Raw genomic sequence first — 24,929 nt, 5'->3', positions numbered from 1 at the left:
TTTAAGTAAAATACGAAGCCACGAAAAATCACATTCACAGGCGTACTGGGCGCACCCTTGCCTATATTGCCTATGTATTTATTCATTCATTTAGTGACGTCGAATTCATTGAATACTGTGTAATAATGAATAACATTTCACTTATTAGATGGTATTATAAAGTAAAAGAGACATAAAAGTTATCGTACGTAAAATCACAAAATATTATAATTTACGCTTAAAAAGTAATCAGTTATACACTGTCTTGCAAAAATTCATTAGACAATTGAAAAAAAAAACAAAAAAAAACGTATATTTATTCAAAGGACCTTCCTGCCCTATTGCGTCGTGGGAGATTGTTTTACTAATTTCTGGTAGAAAGCTGTGGTAGTGATGATTCTCCTTTAAAGCACGCTTGATCCCCACTAACCAAGACAATCATTATGTCCTTGCCCTGATATACGTTTCTGTTCATTCCAAAGCTATTCAATTATGTTGAAGTCTTTTGAAAGGTGTAAAGGCTGCTTTCCATAAAATTGCCACAGCGTAGGGCACACAGAATTGTTCAGAGGTCTGTGTTGTATGTCCCAAAGGTCCGAAACAATGCAATCACTATTGGCCCAATGGGCCCACGATCTAATTTTAAGGCCTAAAAATATGTATGTTGCCTCCCTCAACTATCGAATTTTGCTTGCACCATACCGTTCGACGGTGTGCTTTTGGTTTAGTAATCAAAGGCTTCTACAGCCCTCTACTCTTCTACAGCTTATGATGGAAACACTAACAGCTTGGCCTGTGGCCGCTGGCAGCCCCAAACTGTCAGATTCTCTATGGTCTGATAGTAAGTTGAAGTAACCATATGTCTCACGGTATTTTGGCTGCTTTCAGTAATTTACGGTTACGTGGTTACGGTTACTCGTTTCTTTGGCTTACTATCACATTTTGGCTTCAGCTCGTTGTCATTTGTCTTCTGGAAATGTTTAATTTACTGAGCAGTAGTACGCGCAGTCATTTTACCCCACATAACATACAATTGTCATTCTCTTTCTCTCTCTCTGATACCATTATCTCTTTTCCTTGTGGTTTTTCGTTCTGCATATAGGAAGTGATTTAAAGGTAATTGCTTGAAATCATTAAAACATTTGTAGGCCAAAATATTTGCTTATTTCGCAGAAGCGCACAGTTTCCTGCAATCAGAGGAATTTTTCATGACTTTTGATAAGATAGCGTACAATAATGTACACGATTAACCTAACTCTTGGTTTTAACTGAAAATGTATTTTTTAAGTTCTGTTTAAACAACTGTTTCATTTTCTAATAAGTCTATTCCTGTTACTTATAATGGGGGATACTTACCTTCCAGATATTGGTTAGAACTTGTGGGTTGGTCACTGGCACACTAGCAGGACTTTTATAGATTTATTAGATGACCTTTCTACAACAGCATTTAAGAGAGGGGAAAAGAGAGAGCAATACTGCTGGTTATCAGCAGGGATTCTTCATGCATTAAAAATATGCAGGTAAAAGACCCGCTGAAGGCAGTGATCATAGTATACTGGTGTGGAATTTACTTAAAGATAAATACTCAAGGGTGAAAGGATGGCTTTTTCTTTCGTAAAGGTGACTCAGTGGTCTCAGACAGTTATTAAATTCTGTGCAGTGGGTCCAACTATGATGCTACCAGCTGCAAATTCTAAATGGGAAGCATTTAGGAAGTAAACATAGAAGCTGCTAGGTATTTCGTACCAACTAAGAAATACTGTTTAAGGCTTGGACCTAAATGTTTGTCAGATGAACAAATAAGACGACTTGTGGCAGAGAAGAAAAAATGCAAGGGATGCATATAAATTATCAGATGATATAGAAGCCTGTGATAAATATAAACTAGTCTGCAATCAAGTCACAAAGGAGGTTAGACTAGCTAAGACAGATTACGAAAAGCCTCTGACAAAGAATGCAAAGAAAAGCAGCAAAGACTTCTTTACTTATATTAACAATAGAAGAAAGGGGAATCATTGGTCTACTAGATGTGAATCAGTTAGCTGTTAGACGATCCTGCTCAAGTTGCTGACGGAATAGATATTCATATCTACATTTGCACAGGAGGCATTTTTTTAGGGACAGAAAAGACAGAAATTTATCAAATTCCAACAGTTAGCTGTTGACATTCAGATGACCGACTGGAAAGTAGAAGAGAACTTGCTGAAGCTAAGCATAAAAATGGCACCTGTAATGAATGGGATCTATCCAATTATATTAAGAGAGGCACCAAAGAAGGTAAGTAAACCTTTAGCCATAATTATGAGAGCATCTGTGGATTCAGGGAAGATCCCTATGGGCTGGTGCGAATGTACCCTCAATTCATAAGGGGGGGGGAGCAGAAGGTGACCTGCGTAATTGAGGCCTGTTAGTTTAACTTCAGTTCCATTCAGAATAATGGAGTTATTGGTTAAACACATAATCAGGACCCTGTAGACAGGCTACAATTATACTGCAATCTCAGCATGGATTTTTTATGGGGCGATATTGCCTGAACCATCTGATTGGATAGTATGATACTGTGACAAAACATTAGAAGTGGATAACAAACTAGATAACTGTACAGTAACAAAAGAATTGGATGCAAAAATATTTTTGATATATAACTTTAATTTCAGGAGAGATTTTGTTACTGTTGTACATAAATGACTGCTGTACAAATTGGCATTCAATGCAAGTTCATTCTATAGATAAAGGGATGACTCGGTGAGAGAAGGCAGAGAGTGGTAAACAGACACTGCTGTTCGTGGTCAAATGCTATTAGTGGACTTTCTCAGGGTTCATTCCTGGGCCCATAGCTGTTTTTATATTTATTAATGATATTGATGAAGTATATCAAGCTTATTGTCTAAGTTTGCAGATGATACAAAGGTTGGCAGGGTGGTTAATGACAGTAATCAAGGTAACCTACTGCAACAAGGTGTACAAAAATTAGGCAAATGGGCCGAGAAATGGCAGTTGAAGTTTAACATTGACTGATGCAAGGTACTGCATATAGGTAGCAGTAATCTCAGATTAACATACCAACTGTGTGTTAATACATTCAGGGTAAAGTGTGTGTTGTTGTCATACGGCACCAGGGGTTCCCCCCATCTCCGCGTTGCTTTCATTGTATGTGTACCAGTTGACTGGAAATGCCAGAGATTTAAAAATGTGTGGTTTTAAATCTACAACCCCACACTTTGGGGTGGGGAAGAGTCACGTATAATAATTCCCCTAGGAGAACGGGGTTACTTTCTTAAGGGGGTTTTTTGATGGCGACGAGAACAGTGGTGACATCAAAAATGCTATAGATTGAATAGGGATGAAGATGGCTCCTCACTGTGGACAGTTAATGGTAGTGGGGGGGAACACTAAAGTCATTATTTTGGTAAAAATTATGCTAAATTCAAGGCGAAAAGGTTGGGGCACGATCACTATGGTACTCCCCAGTCAAGTTGCCCGGTAGAAGCGTGGCGACCGCGAAATATCGGTCGCTTCTCTATATTCCAAGTGTCAGCCACATGGTGACCATGCGGTCTGACACAAAGGATACAAATAAAGACGCTTCTAGCAAGCTAAAAAAACCCAGAAAAGCGCAGAACGTTTCTCACCACGAGGGTCCATTGAAGTTGTAGAATCACTGAGAACACTTTTGATTTGAAGAAATATACTTAATACACATATATTCAACCAAAAAACAGGAACGGTAAAATAACGTGGCGGAATGAAAGGCAGCCATATTGGCGATCTATACATTCAGGGTAGTGGTTAATGAAAAAAACCTGGGGGGGGGGGTTAATTGTGCAGTCAAATATGAAGTTCTCAGAGCAGTGCAGACAGGTTGCCAGGACCGCTCATGGGGCAGTGTCAATAATATACAGGATTTTTTACTAGCAGGGATTGAGTTGATTACCCCATTTTCACGGCAACGGTTAGGCCGCATCTTGAGTACAGGTCTGGAGACCTCATTTTGGGGAGGATGTAGAACTGGTGGAATGGGTGCAGAGAAGGGCTAATGGATTGGTGAGGGACACAAAAGGGTGGTTTTACTAAGAAAGGTTTCAAATTGCAATATCTAAAACCTAGGCACCTGCGAGGTGATCTGACTTAGGTGTCTAAGGATTTGATTGGATTGAGCAAGCTCAGTGCTGATGGCATTCTTTCTCTTGCTCCGACTATACATATGATGGAGCATAAATCGAAATTGATGGTGCAGGATAGATGTTCGAAGTTTGTCTTTCGCCAGCAGGTGGTTATTTTTGGAACAAATTTCCATCTGCATCGTTGTTATGGAAGTAGGTAGTTTGAAAAAAAAAAAACCCGGAAAAAGCGCTTCCCCCTTTAGAAAACAAATCAAGTTTGTTTCGAGAAGTTATACAAATTCAAATGAAAAAAATAATAATAATAATAAAAGTAACTCTCTCTTTCCCCATTTCCCAGGTGCAAATATTAGTCAGAGACGCCCCAAGGAGGACAATTTTCTTGCAGTGTTGAAGATATAGCAACGGAGAGGGGAATGTATGCTGGCCAATCACAGATTGAGGTTTTTTAGATAGCTTCAATTGAAGGGAAATGTCCTGCACATACCACAGCAAATATAACAGATCATGGGATTATTCTCTATTTTCATGGTAATGAAGACCAAAAACTTCAATTCCAGTTCAAGAACTGATATTAGTATCCCAATACAAAAGAAAAGCAACCCTCTTTACAGGTGATTGATTGGTGGAACAGATTCCATCGTTTGTTGTGGAAGTTGATAGCCTAAATAAATTTAAGGCTGAGCTGGACAGGTACTTGGAACGAACTGAGGGGTGAAATGGGAGCGTGATTTTTTTTTTTTTTTTTTTGGCTGACTGCATAAGCTTGCTTTCTTGCATCATACGCCTCTACTAATGCTAATGCTAATGCTCTCGATTAACGACGCGCTGCTATTTTGACAAAACAGATTTCCTCCAAACGATTGTTTCATTCAGAACAATGGTGAAATTATCCGTCAAACAAAAAGCTATAAAGCAAAAAAAAATATATATATATGTGTATATATGAGGAAGCAGTGCGATTCAGATATGCCGAAAGTGAATAAAGTTAAAACTTCATCATTAGATATTTTATTTACTTGAAACGTTTGTGTTCATTCAGCACTGTGAGCAAATATTTGAATACATGACAGAAATGGTGGACAGTGTGCAAAATGTTATCAGATACCCATGTATATGCGTGTGTTTAACAGTGCTTTTAAATAAAATGTTATAGAGGAGTGGGTGTGCTTTCTGATACTTTTTTCTTTGGGAGAGCGAACTTCAATTTTTCCCAGAAGTGTCTGTCATTCCAGTTCAAAAATGTTGCTGTTTCTATGTAAGCCTTCATCTCGTGGTCCATTTTTCTTGAAGAGGGCAGTTTGCCGTATTTGACAATTACTAGTCTTCCTATTTTATCCTTGAGTGCTTGCATATGAGCTGTGCGGAATTTCACCTGACACCATTCAGTTTGTAGAAAATTTCTAGAAAGAAAAAAATGGACTGATATTAAAACGTTTCTTTGCTTTACATTAAAATTGCAGTTACAAAATTAGAAAGGTAAAAATATTTATATGAGAGCTTTGAAAGAACAGAATTCATGGAATACCTAGTTCCTAGGTAACGCGACGCTGTCACCCTTCTCGCTAGTGGACGAACCCACCGCTTGACAGACGAACCCTACCATTAATATCCGGACACCTGCCTTTAGACAAAAAAAAAAAAAAAAAAAAGAACTTTTATTGTGTCATTTAATATTTTGTGCTGAAACCTTTTGCTTTCATTATGACCTTCAATCTTGGCGGCATACTCTCAACCAACTTTTTATAAATATCAGGTGATATGTTCCTCCACTCGGCCTTTAACGCAGCCACCAGTTCAGCCTTGTTCTTTGAGCGATCTCGACGTGCACGGACCCGACGGTCCAATACATCCCAAAGATTCTCGATAGGGTTCATCTGGACTCTGGGCTGGCCAATCCAATTTTTCCACACCCATATCCTCAAGCCACTCTATTACGACCCGAGCAGTATGGCATGACGCGTTGCCTTGCTGATACAGCTATGGGCCTTCCCCGAAGTATTGCCATAATGTTGAAAGTGCATAATTGTCCAGGATGTTCTGCTATTGCACAACATGGATACCAATATGGCCGTCGTATAGTGAAGACGTATGTTTTCAACGCTCCTATAAAATATCGCCTAAAAATGTGGTTTAACTCAAGTTCAAGTTATAAATTGTGTTCACCCTCAAAGTTGTTCATCGGAGAATCCCCCTAGTAAGAAACTTTGCGCTCTCTGTTGGGAATTTTGCAAACTACCAGCGTTTTTATCTGTATCCTTTGTTTGCCAGACTGCACTGGTCACCACGCGGCTGGCAGCAGAAATATATAGAGCCGTCGAATACAATGCGAAGGCCACGCTGGTACTTTGCACTTGACTGGGGAGGGTGCCCCCATCAGTGTGAATCCGAACTGGAAGAGTGCTCCAACAAACTGTGACTTTAACTGTGCCAAACTAACTGAGAAACAATGTATTTAGTGATTCCCCCTCTGCCAATAACATTCCATGGTGGGGTATGAAATTCTCTTCTGTGTGTTTTGCTGCAATTTTAACGTCGCCATCGACGACATCCAAAAACCTTACAAGGAACTAGTCCCGTCGCTCTAGGAGCATTTAACTTGGCCGTTGCCCCCCCTCTCTGAACAGTGGGGGTCAGCCCGAAACTACTGTGAGCTGTAACTCAGTGACTATTATAGCTACGGACTTGTGGCAACTTTCATTCAATGCTATATTGGAAGACCTTTCTAACTGCCAACCTCATATTCGCTAATTAGGATCTTTTCGTTAGGGAGACAATGAGGAGGTGAAGGCCACCCCAGCTCCAAAACGCAAAAGCAAGAGGCAGACAGTGCCTAAGACTGAACGGGAGACGAGGAGCCAAACAGATCAAAAAGAATTACTAGACACTGCTATGCCACAAATTGACCTACCAGACGACAGTATAAAACAGGACGAGCATGTCCTGAACCCCACTCTCCCAGAGGGTCCTGTTATCCAACAAATACTTGTCCTCCGAACGGAACTTGAAACCTTGTTTAAAGAACAAACCAATTAAACACCGACAGTGGTCCTAGCGGACATAGTCGCCATTTGGAGCAAGCTAGAGACCATACTCCTTCATACCCAATCAAAGTAGTGTCAAGTGTATTTAGTGTCAAACGGCATCAGGGGTTTCCCCCATCTCCGCGTTGCATGTCATCTTGCACGCCCACGTTTGGAATTTTCTGTTCGTAGTCCTGTGTGCAAATTTATAGCAGGTTCTGTGACGTGTTGCATTCATAGAACTATTTGCCCCATCCATGGAGGGGTGCCAGGATATTAATGGTAGGGCAGTGTAAGTACACTGCATCACTGCATTCATAGACGGTAATTAGAAGTCAGTATGGATAAACGTCGTGAGTTAACCGACTTTGAAAGAAGGATGATAGTGTGTGCCCGACGAATGGGTGGTACATGTCCCTCTATCGCGGAGGTGGTACAGAAATTGCACTATCCCCGTTCGACAGTATCAAGAATGTATCCCGAATAACAGCGCCGTGGGCAGAGAAAGGTTGTAAATGAACGTGGCCGTCGACGTCTGTCTCGCATTTTTCAGCCAACTGGAGAGCTACAGTGTCACAAATCACCGCCGACTTCAACGAGGGAGGTGCCAGAAACGTCTCCACCATGACCACCAGGCGACCATTAGCCGCAAGAGGTTATGGGTGCCGCCGACCAACCAGAGTCCCAGTGCTAACACCACGACACAGGACTCTACGCCTCAACTAGGTGAAAGAACATCGGCACTAGACTTTGGATAATTGGAGACGGGTCTCCTGGTCCGAGAAGTACCGTTTCCAGTTATTTCGACCAGACGGGAGGGTGTGTGTCTGGGGTAAATCGCACGAAGCTATGCACCCGTCGTATCAAAAAGGAACTGTTCAGGCAGGTGAACGGTCGGTAATGGTCTGGGGCGTGTTCATTTGGCACGCGTTGGGATCTGTGGTACGTCTAGACGCATCTATGAACGGTTCATGTTACGTGCCCTTTGCAGACCATCTGCATCCCTTCGTGGTAATCGAAGTCCAGTGTATTGCACTCTTCCAACAGGAGAATGCTCCTCCCCACAGAGCCGTGGTGACTAGAACATGGTTCGAAGAGCATTACGCAATTTCACCATGGAATAGCCTCCCCGTTCATCGGACATGAATCCTGTGGAGCATCTTTGAGATGCCGTGGAAAGGTCCTTTCGAGCTTTGGATCCTCCACCCAGGAATGCGACGGAATTATGGACAGCGGTGCAGCAAGCATAGATGGAAATACTTGTGGAATGTTTTCGTGAACTAGGGGATTCAATGCCTCGCCATGTGACTGCCCTTATCCGGGTGAAAGGTGAGCCTACTTGTTACTAGGTAGGTATCCCATGAGTTCTGTCCACTCTGTGTATATGAATGATATTACATCTATCTAGGGTCTTTGACGAGGGTTATAAGGTTTCCTTGCCTTGAATTCGTGTTTTTCATCCGGCACAAAAGTCAAAACCTACAACCACATAATTTACAAATTATACAGAGTGAATACACAGATGTTTCCTAGATTTATTTGTTTTGGCACAAAAATAGAAAAAAAAAAAGTCACTCAGAACGAGGGCCATATGGCTTTGCTTTAATTCTGCATTTCAGTTAATTCGAATGATATTCATTTAGGTTCATTTCGGCATTCTCTGGAAATACCACAGTTATTTCCAGAGAACGCCGAAATGATATAATTTTCTATTACAGCGTCCTGATGTTATTCTCTTCAAACCACGCATTCACAATCCTTGCTTTATAACTTCAGGCATTACCGTGGTATAAGGTATAAGCGATGTTTCATAAAATTACCATCACAATTGTGATAAAACCCTCAAGTACCCTGCTCGATAAAATTAACAGAAGGCATAGAAAACGTGGTGTAACTCAAAGCTGGTAAAAATTTGGTTATGGTGATGTACTATAGAATAACAATGAAATGAGGACTCAGTGTGAAACTTCGGATAGGTATAAGGACATTTCTAGGGGTTGTATTAGAATTACTAAAAAGGTCACATTACAGAAGTCAATACAAGACGCTCAAAAATATAGTCACATGACAGTACGGCATATGATCCCCTCCAACAGCTAAACAGGCCTGACAATGGTAAACCCATTCTCGATATAAGGTCTATAAGATTCTGTGGCAACGAATTCCATTCTTCCACCAGCGCAGATCTTAACTCACCAAGTGATCGAGTAGTTGTCTATCGGCGTGCAATGCGACACCCAAACGACTTAAATCCGATCGAACATGTGGTGATCGTATTTAAGTCTCGAATTAAGTCCCGATCGGTTTTAATTCACTCCCGTGCTGGCTACGGCAGTCATTGAATATCTTCAGTTTCAAGATATTCCTCCACCGCTTGAGCTGTGTGTGCAGTGGCGTTGTCATACATGAAAAGAAAATCTGGGCCAACCACACCCCTAAAAAGTGGCACATAGGGTTCGAGGACTTTTCTCGGTACATCCATGCAGTTACGGTAACCCTATCAAAAACATAACGAGGGTGCGGCCGTTGATAATTAATCCGTCCCACACGAGAACACCGCCTCCACCGTGTCACTTTCTCTGATGTTGAAGAGATGGTACCGCATTCTTCGTTGCCTCCAGATGAAATAACGTCTAGACCAGTTTCGACGAGCTCTGCAGTGGCTTGGGATTAATGTGGTACAAACCACTGGTTTACGGAAAAGTGGCCCCCCGCATTTCTCCCCCCTGCATTTCTCCCTCCTGCATTTCTCCCCCCGCATTTCGCCCCCGGCACATTTCGCCCCCGGCACATTTTGCCCCAGTAGATAATGAGTAGGCTACAGAAATGTAAATACTGTACAGTCAACTCTCGATAACTCGAATTTTTATTGAAGTCCTAGCCCCTTTAGTGGAGATTCCATGTTAAACCCTCTCGATTACTCGAACTGAACTTCCGATAACTCTAACTTTTCCGAACAAATTTACAAAATGACATTAGTGTACAAATTGTTACGTAGCTTTTAAACTAATTTCTCCCCTTTTGTATGTCTTCAGGGTTCTCTTTCTATTGTGAAAGGATTAACTGGAACTGTTAATCCTTTCACAATGGAAAGAATACATACTCGAACACGAGGGCGATAGTCACGTGGTTAGTGACGGACATGGGGGAGGGAACAGTGACTAATCTTATAGAAGTCTTTTCAGTTAAAAGTGAATCTTGTTCTGATTTATCTAAATTTAAACAATAAAAGTTCCTGCATCTGGCTCTCCTCACATTTCGTGGCGCAGTCGACAGCGCGCGTTTGCTGCGTTCGCCGCCTCCACAGAGAAGTAAGATACAGAGTGGACTCTTGCTCAATTCAAAAACGTTCCACCTGCAAAGGGCGTGTTTGGACAGAGGGCTTGGAAGGCTCAGTTGTGAAAGTCGTAACTAAACATAACCATGCAGCTCAAGCTGCAAGGTCGGAAGCATTGCAATTGATTGGTCAAATACGGCAACTGCAACAACCACGAACGAACGGCCACAGCAAATTGTTGCATCAGTTATTGCAGAGGCTCATACCAATGTCACGGCATTACTTCCTAAAAAGGATTCGCTTAAATGAACCATTCGTCATGTTCGATGCAACAATGGTACTCCTGCTTTACCGAGCAATCTCCAGGACCTAGTAATTCCACAAAATTATCAAGAAATTATTATCGATGGCAATGTACAACAGTTTTTAATTATATTATAAATCAACAGGGATTACCTTTATTTTAGATATAGGAAGCTTCTTTAACAACTCTCCTAGTCCAACTCGCTAATAATTCTTGAGGATGGCGATATCAATGATTAATTGTGAGTTGCTCTATTCCTGCGAACATGACGCCCGAAAAGTTCTAGTCCGACTTAAGGAATGTAGAGAATAATCCGCCCCCATATCTAATTTTGTTAGACCCCTAAATTTAACTCTAAAGTCCAGCAACAGGACCAAAAGAAATAATCGGTCCATATTTAATAAACAGTTTAGACCTTCAAAAATCTAATTTTATGCCAATCCACGTAATGGTTTCCTTGCTGCCAGAGGTATGGTGTTTGAAGACAGAAGTCTTGAGCGCTCATTGTTGAGACCGCACGGTCTGAACACCGGTTCTGACAGTGGGGAAGATGTCCAACCTGTTTTGCAAAATTGATATCGCCATCCTCAAGAATTATTAGCGAGTTGGACTAGGAGAGTTGGAAAAGAAGCTTCCTATATCTAAAATAAAGGTAATCCCTGTTAATTTATAACATAATATAATATAGGAATTATGGAGCACTTAATAGCTCTCGATTATCAAATCTATTAAAGAGTTTTTAATGTATGCTTCTCAAGTCGAACTGCTCCCGGGTCACATGCTTATTTTTTCCACTAGTAACAATCTTCAGTTATTGGCGCGTAGCCAGGAGTGGTTTTCTGATGGAACAAGAAGTTTGCTGCAATTTCTGCTAGAATCAAAAGAATAGTCCAAGATTTTCAAAATCGTAATGTTTTAGTAGTAGTGGCATGTGATGCAAGAAAACATGTGTATGAGCTTATGCAGCATCAGCCAAAAAAAAAAAAAAAAAATCACACCATTCCCTCCAAATGCCTGTCCAGTTCCTCCTTAAATTTATTCAATCTATCAACTTCCACAACGACAGATGGAAGTTTGTTCCAGCAATTAACCACCCGCTGGATAAAGACAAATTTCCGCACATCTATTCTACATCTGTCTTTTCTTAATTTGATATGCCCCCTTAGATTCGTAATCTGAACAAATGGAAGGATCCCATCAGAATTCAGCGTTCTCAACCCATTCAAGGCCTCATATACCTAATCAGATCACCGCGCAGATGCCTAGTCTCCAGCCACTGCAATTTGCAGATTGATTACCTTAGAGGCATTGGATACAACTTCGAGTTTTAAACAGTAATAATGTGCATTTATTTTATGATTGATTACCTTTACCTTTGATTGATTGATTACCTTTGATTACCTTTGATTGATTAATTCTATTAAAACAAAATAAATTAGAATTAATAAAAAATTAGGTGTATTATTTACATTTCTATAGCCTATTCATTATCTACTGGGAGCGAAATGTAGGATACGAAATGCGGGAGGGGGGGGGCGAAATGTGCCAGGGGAGAAATGTGGAGAGCGAAATGCGAGGGGCAACTTTTCCGGATCCCGATCGCCATATGGCTAGGTGGCAGCAATGTGCTGCAGTCATTTCTCTGAGCCCTAGCATGGTAGTCTTGTTGTCTTGATCAGGTTGTCAAATACCTGTGCTGAATGAGGTTGTCTAATCGGGTTGTCACAGCGTGTTTTCTTTTTTATTATTTTTATTTTTTATTTATTTTTTTTAGTTGGTCACTTCCAGGTCAGGTCAGGTCCAGCAGTTACCTTATTCATGTCATGTTCATGTATTGAATGATATTGTCACGTCAGGTGGAGACATCTGTCGGTTGTCATAGAGATTGTGACTTCAGGTAGACTCAGTTGTGAGGTTTAATTCCTTGGTTGTTTCACCCTGGTGTCAATTCATCATCTGGGAAGGTTTCCGTGGTTGTGTAGACTTTCTGCTGGTCTGCACGGCATGGTTGTTTACTGCAGTGGTTGAGGCTGTGGGAACGTCCTTCTCCTTGTGAAGAGGTCCTGGGCCAGCTGCGCGAATGCCTTGTATGTGTCAACTTCAGTTATGGCGAGGTCTTCTTAATTACGGAGGTTAAGCTGTGTTCTAGTAATGGGCAACTGTACATTAGGTGCTCCCACGTTTCATGTTCACCACAGAGACAAAACGGCATATCACTCAGTCCAAATCCGTGTAGTTTGTCTCTAATGGCCCCGTGTCCCGTCAGCAGGTAGGTGGTGTAGAGTCCTGGTGAGAACCACGGTGGATAATTCGGGTATACCAGCCGGTATGTTGGGTAGAAATTTTCTAGTTATTGCACCTTTGCTGGAGGTCTCCCAGCGGGTCTGCCAAGTTTGTTGGAGTAAGCGGAGAGACGGTTCCTTTCTACTTTGGGGTCATTTGACAGATCTATGGTGTAGTCGAGGCATGTTGCCGTTCTGCCTTTGGTCAGTTGATAGAGTAGCCCATGCTTAACAATCTCCAGGTCCAGAGGGAGGGATCCCGTTAGGGCCTGGAGTATGTGGGTACTTACAGTGTTACATGCTCTCGAGATGGTTATGAGTATGTGTCGCTGCGTAGTCTCCAATTTTTTCCAGTTCACTGCAGTGGTAGCCTTGCGATACCATATTCCAGTAGCATATGTAAACGCTGGCAGGAAAATAGCTTTATAGTAGAGGCTGGGGGTTTTTCTCCTCAAACCCATTCCTTGCGTGTGATTCGCGCAAAAAGTGCGGAGTATCCTCTAATTTTCTTCCGTAAGTGCACTATATGTGGTGTAAAGCTCAGATTCTTGTCTAGTACGACTCCAAGGTGCTTTAATTCGGTGGTAAGCTTAATTGTGTGTTACCTTGTATCTTGATTTGAGGGGATCGTCTGGTGTCTAGGGCTCCTTTTAATAATATAGATCTTGTCTTCGAGGATGAGATCTTCAAGTTATTGTTGTTAGCCCAGTCCTCTAGAGTTTCTATTGCTCTGTTGGCGGTGTTCTCCAGTTGCGCCCTAGATCCCCCAGGCAGCATCAGAACCACATAATCCGCATAGGCTAGGGAATGACGTCGCCGAGTTCCAGGTTCAAAAAGTCGTCTAGAACCAGGTTCCATAGGAGTGGACCCAGGATTGAGCCCTGTGGGCATCCTCTGAATACTTACATTGTTTCTGAAGAATATGGTGCTCTGACTGTCACGAACCTATTCGACAGGTAGGATTTGATGACTTGATACAGATTTGATGGTAGGTTGGCCTTCCGGAGTCTGGCCAGGATGCTTGGCCACCATAAAGTGTCAAACTCCCCAGCAAAGTCTATTGCTATGACCAGAAAGTATTTCTGATCTGAGGTAGTTGCAGCATTAGTAATATTTTCCAGGACATCCAGGGTTGAGCATCCCTTCCTAAATACATATTGTTGGGGTGACTGCAGGCCGGCTGCAGTGTAGTGGATCCCTATTCTGTTTCTTAATAACTGCTCAAAGAGCTTGCTCAGGACTGATAACAGTGCTATGGGTCTGCATGACCCCGGAAGGTCCAGTTGTTTGTTGGGACTTTTGGGAATGAGGCACAAGTTTGCAGTTTTCCAGGCCTGGGGGAACAGGCCTTCTTTGAAGCAGTGGTTGTATCGGTTAAGAAGCACCTCTAGTTAAAGTTGCATAGTGTGTGCATAGTGTTAGGGGAAAGGCGCCTCCGGTGGTTTCCCACATCTGCGCCATATATACTCTGTGGAGACAAACAGTATCACTGTGAAAGCCAGAAAAATTTTTTGTGTTGTAAATGAAGTATTATGCTGGGTTCTGTTGGGTGTCCTGGCTTTTGGCCACAGGGCCCCTGATGGGACCCCACGTTGCCCGTACACACCACTAGGAGGTAGCCAGGCTGCCCATAATTCTCTGGCTAGTCTCCTCCAGGTCACCTGAGCTTCCTGGAAAGAGACCAAGTAAAAAAAAAAAAAAAAAAATATATATATATATATATATATAAAATAATAGGGTTCAGGGAGTACAGGATGTACTGGAGAGGGTAAAGGAAAGGAGGTATAGACAGAGCGACGGAGGATGTAAGGGAAGGCATCCTCCACAGGTTGGGTGGGAATTCTCTCACCTAAGCGGAAGTGGAAGAAGAGGCCCCTCGAGAGGGTGGGAAGACAATCACGTATCAAGAAAGACACGGATGAAACAATTCAAGCGACCTGAGTGTCAAGTCCAGTAGCTAGAAGTGGTCACAATCTAGGTGAAGATGTTCAGTATATGAGAAAAGGGTGTTGATCAATGTGCATGAGTTCCAGGATGTTGTACCAGTGATCTTCTTCTGGTGAAGAGATCATGGGCGAAGGCAGAGAAAGCGTGGTACTGGTCTTCCTCATTGATCAGAAAATGTTCATTTCCTCGAGGCAAGGCATGTATTTTTGATATGAGCAACGTTCGCAGGTCCTCGTAGAGCGGGAAAACATAGAATAGGTGATCCCAGTCTTCATTTTCACCACAAAGACAGCGAGGATCATCCACGATGTTCCTAGAGGCAAGTTTGTGATTTATGGATCCATGGTCTGTAATCAGGAAAGTGGTATATAACCCTGGGCTGTACCATGCTGGAGCTTTAGGGTAGATCTGGGCTATTTCAGGTAAGAATTTTTTAGTGATGGAACCTTTGGGAGTGGTATTCCATCTGTTTTGCCAGGCGTTAAGAAGGTAGACTGCAAGGCGCTTTTTTTCTTCTTTGATGGTGTTTGCTGGGTTTGTAGTGAAATCCAGGATGGTGGTAGGGAGTCCCTTTGCGAGCCGGTAGTGCACGCCTTTGCGAATTATCTGCAGATCTAGATTGAGAACTCCTTCCAAGACTTGGAGCGCTGGGTTGCTTACTGTGCAGCAGGCACGGGTGATAGTGAGAAGGATATTACGCTGGATGGAGGTGAGCTTCCTTTGGTTACGAACAATGAGTGCACGATGATACCAGACACCTGCACAGTAGGTTATAGTGGGAATAAGTACAGCTTTGTATAGCATATGCAGTGAGCGGCGATTTAGGCCCCAGTCAGACCTGCTGATCCTCACTACCATTGCCGTGTAGTTCCTGAATTTGCGATGAAGGTAGTCTATATGCGGGTAAAACGTGAGCTTGGGGTCGAGAATTACCCCAAGGTACTTTAACTCAGTTGTCAGTTTGATAGTTCTACCAGCAATTTTAATCTGCGGCGGCCTGCTTATTTGAAGGGTTCCTCTGAGTAGAATTGAAGTAGTTTTCTCAGGGGATATATGGAGTTTATGGAGGCTGGCCCATTCTTGTAGCTTTGTAAGGGCTCCGTTGGCTGTTGTTTCCAGGGAAGCTCTGGAGTTTCCAGTGACTGTCAGTATCAAGTCGTCTGCGAAGGCTTGGGTGGAAACATCCCCCAGGTCTAGGTTCAGGAACTCGTCCATTACCACATTCCATAGGAAAGGACCAAGAACAGAGCCCTGGAGGCATCCTCTGTAGACATTTCTGGAGACTTGTCGATAGGCATTTCTGACTGTTACACTTCTGTTGTGAAGATAGTCCTGTATGCAGCTGTAAAGATTTGCTGGAACGCTAGCTTCTCTGAGTCTTCGTAGTATACTTGGCCACCACAGCAAGTCAAAGACCCCGGCGAAATCCACTGATATTACTAAGAAGTATTTGGTGGCTGAATTTTTGACTGAATCTGTGAGCTGTCGAAGAGCATCTTCTGCTGAACGACCTGCCCGAAAACCGAACTGGTTTGGGGACTGGAGATTTGCATTTTTATAGTGTTTTTCCAATCTGGATAAGAGAAGACGTTCAAATATTTTGCTTAAAACGGGAAGGAGTGCTATGGGTCTGTATGACCTTGGCTGCTCTGGTGGTTTACTTGGGTTCTTCAAAATGAGGCGTAGATTGGCCTCTTTCCAGTCATCTGGGAAGAGTCCAACTTCCAGACAATGGTTGTACAGGCTGAGAAGGAGATTTGATTGCGTCTCTGCAAGCTTCTTAATTACTTCTGCTTCAATGAAGTCTAACCCTGGGTTTTTTTGTTTTTTGTTTTGCCAATGGAAAGTTTTAATTCATCTAAGTTGAAAGGCTGTTCTATAGAAGTGGTGCTGTAGGATGCGTTTTCAGTACAGATTTCTTGTTGCTGGCTGTATTGAGGATCTGTGTTTTATGATCTATGTTCTGTGATCTATGTTTTATGATCCAAGATGTTGTTTACTGACTCTTCCCATGTGAGGGTTGTGGTGCCCTGCGAGGTGACTGTAGAGGAGATGACCTCACCCTTGGTGAGCTTGTTCGTAACAATGCGATACACAACTCCCCAGGGGGTGCTGTTTCCAGTCGTGGAGATCAGGTGCTCCCAAGACTGTTTCTTCTTGGCTCTAATTAAACTAGTGTAATCATTTCTTAGCCTACGATAGTTATTGCGTAGGGCATCAACTTCATGAGGGGGCCAGGTACGGCGAGCACGTTGAAATGATTTCCGTGCTGTATGAACCTGATGGCGGAGATGATCCAGTTGGTTGCACCACCATGGGACAGCACTCGGGAAAGGGTGTTTTTTCTTGATTGTTTTGTCACAGACATTGGTTATGATTGATGTTATTTTCCTCTGATGCTGGTTGTGGTTGAGGTTGGTGAGATTGATATTTCCAGGAATTTGAAGGGAAGCTTGGACCGTTAAATTAAAGAGGTTCCAGTCGGCTTTGTTAATTGCATAACGGATGATATTGTTTCTAGGCGGAGGTGCTGATTCTATTGAGCGTTGAAGGGTAAAAGTAATCACCCTATGGTCGGAAGTTGTCCAAGCCTCGCGGACTTTCCAGTCAGTGATCTTAGTGGCAATGGATCTTGTGGCTGCTGAGATGTCTATTGTGGACTCCCGTAGGGTATTACTGAAGGTATGCATGTTGTTAGGCTTGTTAAGGATTACAAGAGAGGATGTAGCGAGAAAGTTCTCGTGTTGCCGGCCGTTGTGATTGCCCGGGCGATCTTCCGAGTTGCTGTGCCACATTGCAGAACGGCAATTAACGTCGGCACAGAGAATAATCTTCCCATCTGAGAGGAAGGCTTGGACTGCTTGCAGATACCTGATGGCAGGGGCTATATCTTCGCCTGGACGACAATACAATGAGATGACGTGGAACGATCCCATAGGTCCTATAAGCTGGGCGCACACCGCCCATGGGGTACAGAGGGTGTGGATTTTGGTGGCAGTTATGTGCGGGTTTCTAACAAGGATAACCGCCCACGGAGTGTCTTCTTCTGATTGTATAATTTTGTACGTAAGCGGATATCCCCTGACTTTTCTTGCATTTGTATAGGGCTCTTGGATGAACAGGACGTCTGTATTGTCTTCGTCAGCCTTTATTCTTATTTGGTCCACGACAGCACGCGCTCGCTGAGCATTTAGCTGCATAAATTTCATGATGTTACAGTTATATGGGGCCATAGTTGATTCTTTGTTGTTGTGTGCTTCTTGCTTTCAGATAAACCGGGCACTTATTATCCCTTATCGAATGCTTGTAATCAGTGGTGGGATTCAAATAATTTAACAACCGGTTCGCTGTCCTAATGACCGTTCTAAGTATAAAAAAACTATATACCGAAAGGTAGTTTATTATTTCATGCAGTTAATACTTAAATAAGAACAATAAAAGAGGTCCACAAAACTAGATTATGTTTTGTGGACCTGTACAAGAAAGAGTTTTAAAATATTAATGAAAATATATTAAAGAATACCTGACAAAAAAACTAAAACTGTTATTTAAGATATTTCCATATTGCTTCTTAATTGGCGTCCTCGCTTGCAATTTTCTTCGCTTTTATCCGAGCATCATCAGCTGAGTGAGCTATCCTTAACCACTGTAGGAGTAGGATCCCATTCCTTTAGAGGTAGACCGATTAGACTAATAGTCATTGTGTTTGATATATTAGAAACAGTTAGGCGACTTCTCTTCTCTGAACATATCATGTTCATCTTTGAAAAACCCCTTTCCGCTTCTGCTGAACTTACAGCAATTGTTCTGACAATATTTTTAGCTCTTTGAACACTTTCAGGAATTGCATAATTCTGGGAATTTTTTAAAACGTTTTCCAAGAAATCTCGATAATCATTAATATCAATTTGGTAATTAAAAATGTCATTAAATACGAGCAATTGTTCTTCAGCTGCTTTCCATGGAACTAGTACTTCTTCAATATTCCAGTAATCTGGCTCCAAAAAATTGAGAAATTGTAATTTATTCCTTTCTTGAAATTGGCTACAACTTGCTTTTAAATGTTCACAATCCATTAGTCTTTTTTTTTTTTTTTTTCAAATTCGTTATGATGTTTTCTAAAAGTCTTTCTCGAGGAAGCCCGAGACAAATCGATGATTTTCTACAAATTTTATATTTTTGAAGGTTTCTGAAGTAATTAATTCATCAACTTTTTTTTCGTATGGAACCTTTTCCTTTCCAAGCATTTGAAATGCTTTAATAGATCTTATCACGAGTTTTTCAGCCTTTATTATGTCTATATTTCTTGCTTGCAGTGCATTTGAAAGAAGAGAAATTTCGTTTAAAATATCAATCATCAATGCCAAATCAGTTATAAAATATATATTTTCAAGACGGGCAGCCATACCTAAGTACTTTTTATTTGAATAAAAATAGTGATGTAGCGCTGGATAAGCGCGCCACACAGCTAGGGTTGACCTTAAACTACAGGCAGCCCATCTTGGTCCCAAAACTCTACCAATCTTTATAATTTCAATTCCAAGTTGTTCGGATATTTTGGAAAGTTCAGTTTGGTTCTTATTGGATTGATGAAAAATAGTATATATCTTATCAATAAATATTTTAAAATGATTTACTTGCTTTGTTTCCTTTATCCAATCATCTAAAACAAGATGGAGGCGATGAATTAAACAGTGCCATATTATTATGTTTGGAAACTCTTTCGCAATCCTAGTGCTCACTCCAGATTTTCTCCCAAGCATAATGCTGGCACCATCGGAGCAAAATCCTATTAAATTTTTTTCTAGGTAGTTCTTAGTAAGCCCAACATTATTTAAACTTTCCATAACTGAAAAACATATTGTCTCTGTCCACAAGTATGTAGTTCAACGAAAATTGTTGGTGATGTAACTGAATCCAAGGCCAATTCTAATACAACAAATTCTGATTTTGGTTTCTTATTGAAAAAAATCTGTCAAACTCTGTTGCCTTTTCATCCTTTTAAGGGCTACTGCAAAAAAAATTTTAAAATGTTTTATTTTAATATATTATAGAGTAGGAGCGGATATGTGCCAATATATTTGAATATTTTTACTGGTTCTGTCCACGTGTGGTCATATCATAAACTTATAAACAAAGCACTATGCTTATACCATTGATAAACATCAGTCAGAACATACATTTTCTTCATTTTATCGATACTAAACGAAAATTTCTTGCTGAATTAATAAATGGCATATAATACCAAGCACCCACCTTAGAGAGAACCTTGATCACAAGTGCCATTTTAACAACCGGTTCGCCGAACTCAACAAAAAATTAGGTATCGGTTCTGCCGAACCGGTGCGAACCGGCTGAATCCCACCACTGCTTGTAATCCATTTTTGCCAGTTTACAGTTGGCGCAAACCGGTTCTTCAGTTTTGTTAGGGCAGGTGTTAAAGTTATGCCCTTTCTGGGCACAGTGCCCACACGTGGAATCGACCTGTGTACATGTGTGTGTAGTATCTCCGAACCTGCAACAGCGAAAGCACTTTGGGACGGCTATGTGTTCTTTGAACCTATGGCAGGTCCACTCGAGGTACACCCTGTCCTGCTGCTTAATTACTTGCCAAGCTTGTGCCGAGAGGTCAATGACCCAGTTTACATTTTGGGAGGATTTTCCTTTGGTCTGGTACTTTGGTTGTATCGCCTCTTCTATGCTGGTAAATTCGCTTTCACCTTGAAGGTTTCTACAATAGATTTCTTCAGCCACTTGTTCCGGTGTGAGGTTTTTATTGATGCCGAAAACAATAATTGCTGGACCTTTCTTTTTGGGTGTCTCAGCTGTGAGTCCCATGGTGGAAATTTTTGGGTTGTCCAGTATTGTCTGGGCTTCGTGTCGCGTTGCAGTTTCGATTATTACTCCGATGTTCCTGGTTTTTCTTATTGATTTGATACGGGTGTTTTAAAGTTGCAGGGGACAGGGGCCTCTGCATGATCGCAGAGTGGACTTCGTAAGGCTGTTTTCCCCAGGGCCCATGCGGGTCTTTGCGCTGCCTGTAAGAATCTGTAGTACTTTATGGGTATGTTTAGTATGTATGGGTTCAAAGTTGAAAAGAAGACACTAGTTGACAGTAGACTTTAATTTCTGTATTTTGTAATTTTCATAAATAGATATACTTGTATCTTTTAAAGGAGGGATGGTTCAAAGAATAGAAGTAAAAGGGATAAATCAGAAAAAAGGTTATTAATATATATATATAAAAATATGCCTTTACAGGACACTCACTCTTGTATTACTCTCTCAATAAACGATTCGACATGCAGGAGCTGATGAAACGTATTTATTGAATACCTCTCATAAGAAGATGAGGTACGAAGTGAAAAATAAATGTGTAAAATACTACATAATGCACTATAATAGGGGAAAATGTCGTTAACTGTTCAAATGAATAATCTACTTAAAATCGTAGCTCAATATTAGAAATGTTAACTTAAGTGTGTGTGTGTGTGTGTGTGTGTGTGTGTGTGTGTGTGTGTGTGTGTGTGTGTGTGTGTGTGTGTGTGTGTGTGTGTGTGTGTGTGTGTGTGTGTATTGCCAGGAATGAAGTTGGAGGGGTCAGGAGATAACAAAAGAGCAAAGTCTCACTTGAGAAACATTCACTTTATATCAGGATTGTTTGATGAACACACACACACACACACACACACACGCGCCCGCCCGCAAATATAAGCTAGGTTTTATGATGATAACGATGAAAGAACATGAGTAATTTTACTTACTTAGACAAGACAATAATTGTTCGTCGACTGCTCTGCACGGCTGCAGTGATATTTTCTTGGATTAAAAAACCTGGTAAGAAATGGCGATAGTGCAGACAAAGTGAGTAGCTGGGATTACTGTTTTCCAAAACTATAAAAGAAAGGAGAAGAAAAGATCTGTGAAGTAAAAATAGGCGCCAGCTATAAAAGTATTATATTTTCCTTTCTTTTTTTATAAAGTGCTTTTAAATATCATACAGCCTTATTATAAAACGAACTTCTGTTTCATTTCATTTTTTAAATGAACTGCCTTTACGGTTGTAAAGAAAGGTATAAATATTTTTTCTGTTTAAATTTTATTATTATTCAGTCTTCAGGGGAATCCAGCATTATTGTATTTGGATGTCCTATAATGAAAGTACTATTCACAGTCAGCAGTACAAAAAAACTGTCATATTAGGGCCGAGAACTAAACGTGCAATAAGTCCATATGTGTTTGTTCTCTGGTCGATATGCCTATTTTCTGAATGAAAAACTTAGTTCTCGGGGGAAGGGGAAGGTGGGGTTGAGAAAATCTTTCTGTCCATGTCTGAGTCCAGCTTATTGAGCTGCAGGGGTGAAAAAAAGCCCATAATAGTTTCTCGTAGCATTAACGGGATTCGAAACTGGCCCTTTTTCACTTGACTTGGGCCCTCGTGGGTAACACATTTGGTAGAATTGCTGCTGCTCACAAATAGTAGAGGCCTTTTTTGCAGCGTGGTTGAGTTCGTTGGTCTCAGGCGAAGGTTGCATGATTGTGTCGTCCAGCAAATCGACCACACAACACATGCAATTTACAGACATAATATATACAACAACAACCTGAATCTGGGAGGACTGTGTTTAAAACCCCGAGCTATTGTGCTATACGCGCGGACAATCTGCACTACTTGTTAAATTTTCTTTGCGCGAACTACGCAGGTTTCGTTTATTTGGATGCGTACCTACTACGCATCGAAAAAACACTCCCCACACCATTACAGCACTCCATCATACGGCATTTGTTGAAATCTGCCATATTCAACAATGTCCATCGACTCAAACGGTTTTCCCATTAGTGTAAAGTAAAAAGAACTGGGATTCGTCAGTTCAGAGCCCTTTTCTAAACCTGCACTGCCTAGTGTTGGTGTTTCTGAGCCTACTGTAACCATACCTTGTATTTTGATGACAGCAGTGGAATCCTGTTTTGCCGTTAGCTGCGATTCCCCATCAGTGGAAAGATAAGACGAGTTGTGCTTTGTAAAATGCCTGTTTCGTTACTATCGCTATAGTGGGTTGCTGTTTGACTGACTTTTCGTACCATTTTTGTTACTCTGCACAAATTTTTTCAATCTCCGTTTGCCTCTGCTATCAACGAGCTGTTGACCGGGCTAGCCGGGTAGGTAAAGTGCCTGCCTGGCAACCCAAAGGTCGCGGGTTCGAATCCCGTCTCGGGCTTGTGTAACGATGGTGCTGTACTCTCCGATTGGACCTCATGGCCACGATACATGAAGGAAGCAGTAAAAAACTGGTTCCTTCGTGTATTGCTCACATCATACGATAAAAAAAAAAAAAAATCGACGAGCTTTTCTGACTCCAGTATCACGTTGGCTATAACTTATTATTCGTATTTTACTGGCTAAATGATGCAAGGAAACTGACTTTTTCTGCATGTACCTAAAAATGGGGGGAATTCTCTGTTGCTAATGCTTTCAACTGCCAACAAGTGACTGTCGAATTCCGCATTGAACTTTATCTGATAATCCACCTCCACCATAGTCCTCGTGAGTATAATCACTGTCATCTCCACACCGAGTGGTAAAGACCTGCATTCGAATCCCGTTAATGATGCGAGCAATTTTTATTGGCTTTTTTCGAAACTTGCCTGAGTTAGTCGGTCTCAGACAAGGGTAGCATAATTTCCAATTTTCTTTCTCGGGGTTTTTAGTCCAGCAAACAGGTAAATCGACCACAGAATGCGCAATTTACAAACATAATATATATGGTTTCTCTATATGTCGCTGATGCTCCTAAAACCCTACAACGAAAGTCGCTGATGCTCCTAAAACCCTACAACAACAACAATCTGGCTCTGGGAAGACTGTGTTTATCACCCCTGCACTACAGGTATTTTAAATAATAATACGTATAATAATTTTAAAATAAATATCGTGAAGAAAGAAATACATAGCGCTCACCTGGCACAATCTGGGATACCACAAAGGACTCATCTTTGCTGCTGTAACATACAAAAACATCAAACATCTTGTTTTGGTCCAGGTCTTCCTCCTTAGTAAAAGCGAATCCATGGGCATATAACCATACCTTGATGTTCATGAAGTAGCGTTTATACATTGTATAGCTCAAAGGTATAGAAATTAATGCAACTAAAAGAGAACAAAAAATCTTGATTGATTAAGCAGATTATTACCTTTGTCATATAATCTATATATATAAAACGCTTGGTATGCTGCCCAAATTTTCCAACTGCTAATTGTTGCCAGCACCCGTTCACGCGGTTCACCTCGCATGACCACCATACCGGGCATTCTTTATTAATTTTTGTACTAACGTTTTTCGACTGAGGAAAGGCAACCTATTCCTGAAAGCTATCGATATATAAATAAATACATTTTCTGTTTATACTCCGGGACGACCAAACGGTCAGAGGAGTTCACAAGGTAGATAGAATACAAGAAACAGCACCATATTCAGTAGTCAGGCTTGAATATGTTTATTTTAACTGTTTATTTTATCTCTCTTCAATTTTAATAATTTATTTTTATCAATTTATTGTCAATATTCTGATCGGATTCAGCCTACTTTGATTATTTGAACTGGGTGTTGGACTTCTTGGGTCAAAAAACATTGCTATTACTTTAGATTGCTTTAGAATGTCATATCTATGTGGCACAGCGGTTTGTCCAATCTTGGGAGAGAGCAGCTTGAAAATTTTGTTATTTCTCACATTTGGTTGTCCATGGGTGAGAAATAATAAAGCTTTCAGAATAATAAAAAGTAAAGAAATGATAAAGTTTTGGTGAACACACTGAGCGTGTTGATAAAATCTGCATAATACTGAACTAGCATCTCTGCCATCGTTTAAAGCAGCTGAGCGTGGACTTCTTGATGGACGGAAGATAATTGCGAATTATGTATCAACTTGTATTACAGTATGTTATTTGAATTTGGTCGTTCATTAAGTTACTAAAGTTGATGATACAGAGCATAATTT

The 24,929-nt window shown here is 41.2% G+C and overlaps 1 protein-coding gene across 1 annotated transcript in view; it reads right to left on the bottom strand.

Annotated features, from left to right (window-relative positions):
- Positions 1–5,250: 5,250 nt before the first annotated feature.
- The window catches only part of LOC150077459 (protein toll-like), a 48,888-nt gene continuing 29,209 nt past the window's right edge, over positions 5,251–24,929 (bottom strand). The window contains exons 5-7 of the mRNA XM_090385909.1: positions 23,893–24,081; positions 21,698–21,827; positions 5,251–5,503 (exon numbers count right to left, since the gene is read on the bottom strand). Coding sequence (XP_090242035.1) covers positions 5,251–5,503; positions 21,698–21,827; positions 23,893–24,081 — 572 coding nt within the window. The remainder of the gene's footprint in view (positions 5,504–21,697; positions 21,828–23,892; positions 24,082–24,929) is intronic.

This window comes from Mastigoproctus giganteus, chromosome 12, assembly GCF_048544385.1.
Source record: "Mastigoproctus giganteus isolate SK-2022 chromosome 12, ASM4854438v1, whole genome shotgun sequence".
Taxonomy (NCBI): Eukaryota; Metazoa; Arthropoda; class Arachnida; order Uropygi; family Thelyphonidae; genus Mastigoproctus; species Mastigoproctus giganteus.
This window is presented reverse-complemented; position numbering and strand designations above follow the sequence as displayed.